The sequence below is a fragment of the Podarcis cretensis genome, assembly GCF_951804945.1.
Source record: "Podarcis cretensis genome assembly, chromosome: 13".
Taxonomy (NCBI): domain Eukaryota; kingdom Metazoa; phylum Chordata; class Lepidosauria; order Squamata; family Lacertidae; genus Podarcis; species Podarcis cretensis.
Genome location: NC_137182.1, coordinates 19,404,443 through 19,412,925, shown reverse-complemented (window position 1 = coordinate 19,412,925; position 8,483 = coordinate 19,404,443). Strand labels below are relative to the sequence as shown.

Here is an 8,483-nt window from a genome sequence, read left to right as displayed (position 1 = left end):
GTGTGGTGCTCATCTCCGCCTTCAAGCCGAGGGAGCCGGTGTTTGTCCACAGACAGCTTTTCCGGGTCATGTGGCCAGCATGACTAAACCACTTGTGGCACATGGGACACCGAGAAGAGTACTAGAGCACATGGAAACGCTGTTTACCTTCCTGCTGCAGGGGTACCTATTTATCTACTTGTGCTGGTATGGTTGGCAGAAGCTGGGACAAAGAGACAGGGGCTCACCCCATCACTCGGATTTGAACTACCGATCTTACGATCAGCAAACCCGTTGTTGTTGTTGTTGTTGTTGTTGTTGTTGTTGTTGTTGTTGTTGTTGTTGTTGTCATCCCTATTTTCATTGGAGAAAAGTTGGAGGGTGTGACAGACCCTTTAAGTGTCCCTATTTTCCAGGGAGAGTCTCGGATTTACAGAAGCCTTCCCTGTTTCCGATTTGATCCCAGAATGTCCCACCTTTCCTTAAAGGTAAAGGGACCCCTGGCCATTAGGTCCAGTCGTGGCCGACTCTGGGGTTGCGGCGCTCATCTCGCTTTATTGGCCGAGGGAGCTGGCATACAGCTTCCGGGTCATGTGGCCAGCATGACTAAGCCGCTTCTGGCGAACCAGAGCAGCACACGGAAACGCCATTTGGTTTAACCCACAGTGCCACCCGCGTCCCTTAGGATGTCTCTATTTCCATCAGTGAAATGCTAGAGGGTGTGGAGTTACGCATACCCCCCCCAAGCCAAGGAGATAAGTAATTATACAATCTTTAGAAGACATCTGAAGGCAGCCCTGTGTAGAGAAGTTTTAAAATGTTTAATGTTTTAATATACATATGTTGGAAGCCGCCCAGAGTGGATGGGGCAACCCAGTCAGATGGGCAGTGTATAAATAATAACGTTATTACTATTATTATTGGGATGTGGGTGGTGCTGTGGTCTAAACCACAGAGCCTGGGGCTTACCGATCAGAAGGTCAGCGGTTCAAATCCCTGCAATGGGGTGAGTTCCCATTGCTCGGTCCCAGCTCCTGCCAACTTAGCAATTCGAAAGCACACTAAAGTGCAAGTAGATAAATAGGTACCACTCCAGTGGGAAGGTAAACAGCGTTTCTGTGCACTGCTCTGGTTTCGCCAGAAGTGGCTTAGTCATGCTGGCCACATGACCCGGAAGCTGTCTGCGGATAAACGCTGGCTCCCTCGGCTTGAAAGCGAGATGAGCGTGCAACCCCAGAGTCGTCTGCAACTGAACTTAATGGTCAGGAGTCCCTTTATCTTTACCTTTACTATTATTATTAGGGAATAGGACTTCCCTATTCTCACTGGAGAAACGTTGGAGGGTATGTGGGCAGAGACCTTGATGAGTCAGCTCTTCCAACCTTCCCCAAGCCTTTTTGGCTCCCTGGGAGAGACGTCAGCAGGACATCATGCACCATTGATACTCTCATGTAGGCCTTCCAAGGGGCAGTGGGCAGAGACAGCCCTGCTCAGAGAAATTGGATAGGAGAAAGCTCTTTAACGCAACAAAAGAAGCAAGAACAATTTAAACAATGCATCTGCTAGGGCTGCGAGAGACCCATCTCAGGTATGGACGGCTTAAGAGAGCAGAGCCTCTTGCGTGGATCTTAAAAGCCAGGACACGTTCATTACAGGGAGGAAATGGTTTCTGGGGTAACCTGGTCCTAAGCCATTTCTTAGGGCTTCAAAGGTCATTGCTGGCACTGCTAAACGGAGCCCAGAAACAAACAGGCAATCAGTACAGATGGAATCAGTTCTGATCTTGAAGCGCCGGATAACAATCTGGCATTTTGTACTAATTGAAGTTTCCGGGCTCTTTTCAAAGGGCAACCTTGCAATAAAGAACATTGCAGTTAATCCTTCCTAGAAATTAAAAAAGGAGAACCTTTTGCAATTTTACAGTTGGGTGCTTTCTTCAAATTGTGTGTTTTCCAGCTATCACAGGTGTGGCGGAGAACCTTGGTCCCTCCAGATATTGCTGAGCTGCAGGGGCCAGTGAAGGGAATATTTATATATTATATATTATATTTATAATGTAACGTTGCAGGGTGGAGAGCTGAATTTCAGAATCCCATCTGCTCCATTCCATTTCCCCTTCCTCCCTGCTTTCCCCAGTGTGCTGTAGCAGTTGGAGCATCAGACTAGGACCTGGGAGTCCAGGGTTCGAATCCCCACTCAGCCATGAGGTTCACAGGGTGACCTTGGGCCAGTCACTGCCTCGCAGGGTTGCTGTGGGGATCAAATGAGGAGGGGGCGAAACCGTGAACTCCTTGGAGGAAAAGGGTAGGATATGAATATAATCAATCCATAAATAGTCAGTGAACATGCAGGCTACTTGGAGGCAGGGTTCCTTATAATGTTATTCTAGAGGGCTTTTGTACTTCTGCAAGCTGAGGGACTCCCCCAAGCCTGCTGATGACCAAGGCTCGTGTGCGATCCTAAGGAGCACCCATCAACTGCAACCCACACCTCCAATCATAAAGACTTGCCATTTTACTTTCAGCCATCCGATGGCACTCAGGGTCAGTGCACACTTTCACTTTTGGAGTTGCAGGTGGGTGGGATGGATTTGGAGAGGGTGGGGTGCATTTTATTGGTTTATTTATTGAATTTATATACAGTGGTACCTCGGGTTAAGTACTTCATTCGTTCCAGAGGTCTGTTCTTAACCTGAAACTGTTCTTAACCTGAAGCACCACTTTAGCTAATGGGGCCTCCTCCTGCTGCTGCACTGCACAATTTCTATTCTCATCCTGAAGCAAATTTCTTTTTTTTTTTTAATAATATTTATTAAAAAATTTCCAGAATAAAAAGGAAAGATAGCAAGAAAGAAAGAAAAAACAAATGTGATTTACACTTGGTTTCAGTGGCATCTTTCCCGGACTCCCCCCCCCTCCCTCTTGTATTCCATTTCCCTTAAATTGATTCCACAGATTCTTACCTCAAATTTTAAAACCTTATTTGTAATTTTAAATAACCCATTTATTCCAAATTAATTTATCTTATTTATCTTAATGAACCATTTCTCCTTATATTTTATATAATTCCCTAAGATCGACCCCATTTCCCTTCCACGAATTCCCCTATTTTCAAACAACAAACATGAAAAAAGTAAAGAAAGAAATAATATATAATTTTACAGCCTTTGGATTCCAAATCTCCCCCCCCCCCATTCCCCGGTTCCAATCCCCAAAGTTCATCCATTGTCTACTGCCAGCCTGGTGTATCCACGTCTATATCTCAACTCCACTTTGCCGTCTTTTGATAGCTTTTAATTTCAGAAAGTCCAATCTTGAAAAAACTCTCAGAAAAAGTCATTGTTCTTCCATCCAGACCTCTATGTTTAAGAGTCTAACTTAAATTCTATTTCTTGGTCCTTTTAAAGTCTGGATGCTCCAAATACTCCGGCTTCAAATTTGGTCCAGCTCTTATTCCTCAGGTTGCTTTTTCCTGTTCTGCTGCAGAAACCTTCTAATTCAGAAACTTCTTGTTCTCCACAGAGGCTTTTGTTATTCAGGAACATAACTTGCGTCAAGTCCCTTCCTTTCTTCAATAGATAAATCCATTGTCTCCTTTAGTATAGAAACCTCTGTAGACAAAATAATGCTTCGTTTTTGCAGCTTTCCCAAGAGATAACAGATCCTGCTCAAATTCATAGTATTTTTCCACTTGCTGCTACTGTTGCAATGTCCCAGCCTCCCTCTAGAGGGAATATGGTAACTTAATTTCTTTCAAAATCAGACCCAAAAGTCAAATAACTTGTTGCCTTTATTTCCAATAATTTATGTCCAAATTGTAACAAATCTAACCAGCAAAGCCATCGTAACAAAGTTCTCTTTTATTTTCCTGCTTTGACAGCTACTTTGACAGCTGTCAAAGTTTCTGTGTCTCTTCACCAGTCTCTCATAGCGGATCGTTCCCGGTTCCCGGGGGGGTTGCATTTTAGTTCCCACAAATCAGTCTTCTCCTCCAGCACAATTATTGTAATTTCCCTTCGTGAAGTTAAAAATTTTTTTCAGGTAAACAAGTTCATCTCTCAATCTTAGTTGTCAAATCCTTGCGTTGAGCCATCTACAACAGGGGGGGGCGGACTTCCTTTTTGCACTCCCCCCGCTCGCTCCAAATTCAAAGATCAAATTTCCCTTTTAAGTCCAATCAATTTACTCATGGGTTGTTCCTTTTAGTCCAAATCCGAAATTTTCAAAGAAGAAGTCGTTGCTCTCCGCCGAATGGCATGCGGCTTCGCTGGGCAGGGGAAGCATTGGACTCACAGCACCACACCCCCCCCCCGTCACCCGCTCAGCAGCCTTTAAAAAGGCTCCTTCGCGGGTCGGGGGGGCGCAAACGGTGCCCGCTGAGTCGCCAAGTCCATGGGCATCTCCGCCCATGGTTTTTGAGGGTCCCCGCGTCGCCGGCACGGCAGGACCCGACCCCTACCCAGCCGACTCCCTCCGGAGCTCGGAGGGAGTCCGCCATTCGGCGATGGCGCCGACCCGGAAGTCCCATCCTGAAGCAAATTTCTTAACCCAAGGCAATATTTCTGGGTTAGCGGAGTCTGTAACCTGAAGCGTATGTAACCCGAGGTACCACTGTACCGCCCTATATCCAGGGGTCTTCTGCATGTTCCTAGCAACCCTGAGAACCAGTGAGTGCCAACTTGAATTAAAATGGGGGGGGGGAGCCCCGCCCCGCATAATTGATCACATGACACAGTACATGTGTGTCACGGCTAAAAATTGGCTGCTGTTTCTTTCATGGTAAAAGAACTAAGTCAGCATGAGTTAGCGGCCTACAATGACTCATGCAACCTTTCACCAAATTGTACTTGTATATATAGAGTATTCAATGATAGTGTTGGGTGTGGGTTGGTTGGATGGTAGAAAGCCGGTTGCGTTTGGTGTGTGTAAAAGCTGTCGGTCGTGGTTGGAGAAGATGACTTTTAGGAATAAAAGCAGCAATACTCTGCAAAGTACTCTTTCTCAAAGACTCTTTTGTGCCAACTAGGCAAAGGAGTAAAAAGGAGGTCAGAACCTTTTCTTTTTCAAACACTGACAATGTGTACTATTTTAATGGCAATGCCCATCAACTTTGGGGGCCCTTGGCCCCCTCAAATATTTTATTGGTGGGCAAAGACCCCCTTGGCCCCTAAGAGGTGGCTCCTGTGGTGTGATGTCACACAGGAAAAACGTGCCCTTTCGAAAAACTAGGCTTGGAATTGGGTAGGGGGAGCGAGCAGATAGATGAGGAGGAATTGCTTGGGGCAAGAGGTGTTCTGGGAACAAGGAGGAGGAAATAGGTAGAACTTATTGAGGGTGTGTGTGAAGGCCATCGTGGCAGCTTGGGACGGAGGCAGGGATATGGGGTTCACGATGCCTTGGGAATCCAGTGCTGCGTTGCTGGGGAAACAAGCCCTTCTTGAGATTTAATGCTCTCCAAAGGAGACTCGGGCGCAAATAGGTGTTAAGAAGCCATTTTTCTTAAAGACATGACCGTCTCCGACACGTCTCGATTCCCAATGGAAACATGACTCTGGAATCTGGCTACTGCCTGGCACAGATGGGGGGTGGGGTGGCCCCATGTGTTTATTTGTTTCAAAAGGGGAAAGGGAAGGCAATGTGGGCCCTTATCCCCAAAGGCCTGTGGCTAAGGCCTCCTAGGGTCGTCCACTGCCCCAGCAAAGCCTGTTATGATATCTCCTGCCCGCCATATTCCTCTGCATCTTGCTGCTGCGGTCGTATTTTGCAGACACACCCCGCGTCTATCCTGACAAAGCGCCAGGCAGCAGTCTTCTTGGAATCCATAGTGAAGGCCCTCACATAGGTCTGGGTCGTCTGGCACTCAGAGATCCAGTAGTTTCGATCCACTCCGCGGCAACCGCCCACAGTTTCCCTTCTGGGTGTGCACTTGGTTTCGAAGAAGTACTGCCTCAGCCGGCCGTGAGGCGTCTGAAACTCAGAGAGCAGCGTCACGTTCCTGCCACGGATGTCCACAGCTGTATGTTTGTCTGCCACCCAAGCGCTTGTGCTGTCACACACGGCCAACGTCACCTCAGCAGCGTCCGACAAGGGTTGGGTGGTCGGCTCGCTTCTAGAAAGCGCAACACGGGGAGACAGGAACTCCTCGTCCCCGACTGGAGGAGCATGAGTGCCGAGGATGTCAGTGGCGTTGGGAAGCGGGGTGGCATGAGAGATGACGCAGAGCCATGCGATGACCACAGTAATCAGCATGGCTTCCTCTATGATGGGGAACCTGTGCAGGAAGTGGGGAAAGGCAAGCCTGGGAAAATGCGTCCGCCAATAAAACGTCCCATCCACAACACAGGTTGCCAGTACGTGGTCCCCCCCCCCAAAGGCCACATCAACCTCATGGATTTAGGGCAAATCCTAGCTTCCCTGCCCCCCAATAATTTTCGTAGTTTCGCAAACTTTGGAGCTCCCCTAAACCTGCTGATACCTCGAATTTCGAATTACATTTATATCTCACTTTTCCATCAAAGAGCTCAAGGTAATGTATACAGTGGTACCTTGGGTTAAGTACTTAATTTGTTCTGGAGGTCTGTTCTTAACCTGAAACTGTTCTTAACCTGAAGCACCACTTTAGCTAATGGAGCCTCCCTCTGCTGCTGCGCCACTGCTGCACGATTTCTGTTCTCACCCTGAAGCAAAGTTCTTAACCTGAGGTAATATTTCTGGGTTAGCAGAGTCTGTAACCTGAAGTGTATGTAACCTGAAGCATATGTGTCAGAGCTGCCTCTAGGTCCCATCTCACAGAGGACCAACGCTAGGCTGTCGTAATGTACAAAAGTCTTTATTGAAGTTCAATTTCCATTTCAAAGCCGCAGCGCGCAGCCCTACATCTTAAACCCTAGATCGGCGAAGTCCCGTCTGAATCTCCTCCCCTCTGACACCAGTTTAAGATCCTAGCCCTGCTCCACCTTTTCCGCTGCTCTCTTCTCCTCTGGGTCCTCCTGCCCGCTGGGGCATTCCCCTTTCTGGACTCCTCAGACGCTGAGTCGCTTAGCTCCTCCCCCTCCCTCCGGCGGGCTTTAGGACCCGGTTCCCAATCCTCATTCTCTGCTGTCCCACGCTCCTGTACATTTGAACTTGCCTCTCGCGCCAACCCAGTGACCTTCCTCCTGACCGTTACACTACTTCTGTCACTGCTTCCCTCTTCCGGGATACTGGCCGGATCTGACCTCCCCTCCGTTGTCTGACTCTCCGATGGAGGTGTGGTCAGCCCTGCCTCATCTTCTCTCCCTGGTGGGGAATGCACTGGCCCCGATCCTTGGGACTCTTCCCCCCCACTCTGCTCTGGTGGGGAAGCTGGTCCTGATTTCCAACTGCTGCTCTGGGAGTCCCCGCTGGCCCCTTGCTTCTGGGGTGTCCCCCTTGGGACCCCCCTTGCCCTGGCCACCAGCGCCCCCTTCTGTGAATCTTCCAATTTGCTGGAGAGGCTCATGGAATCTTTTGGGCCACTGTCATCTTCTCCTACGCTGCCCTCAGATTCTTCCCCTTCGCTCTCCATCTCCCCTCTTCCCTGTGCTTCTGCTCCTGAACCCCTGACAATATGTAACCTGAAGTACCACTGTACATGGTTCTCTTCCTCTCCATCTTAACCAAGGGTGCCAACTTGGGGGATGGGCAGCCCCCTCAAATATTTTATGGGTGGGGAGGGAGACAAAGATATATTGACCCCTAGGAATTGGCTCCTAGGCTCTCAACAACCCCGTGAGGTAGGTTAGGCTGAGAGATCGCGACTGTCCCAAGGTCACCCAGGGAACTTTATGGCTGAGCAGGGATTTGAAGCCCAGTCTCCCAGGCCCTAATCCAGCACTCCAGCAGTACTTCCTCCTGAACTTCACAAATAGAGGGAATGACAGTGCAGATTGTGTCCATCCCTCCACCTCTTATAAAAGTGATTTTCCCAACCTTTCTGCCAGACCCAGGGCCCAATTGTTAACAACAGCAACCTGCACCGCGGGAAATGTTCTTCTTAATTTTGTAATTTTTTTTACCTTTACCTACCGGGATCTGTTCTCTCCTCTACTTCTTGATTCACTCTTCTTTCCTCTCCCTTTCTTGCTCTATCACTCTCTCCCTTTTCTGTTCTGATTACATTCGCAGTGCTGCCGTTGCAGACCACCGTAAGTCAACAGAGCTCTCTCTTTTTTGGCTACAGCAAACAAGAGGTCAAAGTACCCGGATATGGTGTCTTTTAGGACTTTGTTCCTCTGTGGCCAACTAGAATCTGCTGAAGAGAATATTTGGGTAGTTTCATGCATTCCTTAGGGCCAGGGGCCTGAAGTTATTTGGCTGCACTAAACTAGAATCTGACACAATTTATTAGATATACAGTGCTACCTCAGGTTAAGTACTTAATTCGTTCCGGAGGTCTCTTCTTAACCTGAAGCACCACTTTAGCTAATGGGGCCTCCTGCTGCTGCCGTGCCGCCGGAGCCTGATTTCTGTTCTCATCCTGAAGTG

The 8,483-nt window shown here is 48.3% G+C and overlaps 1 protein-coding gene across 1 annotated transcript; it reads right to left on the bottom strand.

Moving 5' to 3' along the window:
- Positions 1-5,567: 5,567 nt before the first annotated feature.
- On the bottom strand, positions 5,568-8,145 carry LOC307201062 (neurotrophic factor BDNF precursor form-like). The gene is made up of 2 exons (XM_079950196.1): positions 8,021-8,145; positions 5,568-6,249 (listed from the first exon to the last, which is right to left on the bottom strand). Exon 2 carries the CDS (start codon positions 6,225-6,227, stop codon positions 5,685-5,687), a length of 543 nt encoding a protein of 180 aa, XP_079806322.1. The 5' UTR covers positions 6,228-6,249; positions 8,021-8,145; the 3' UTR covers positions 5,568-5,684.
- Positions 8,146-8,483: the final 338 nt, after the last annotated feature.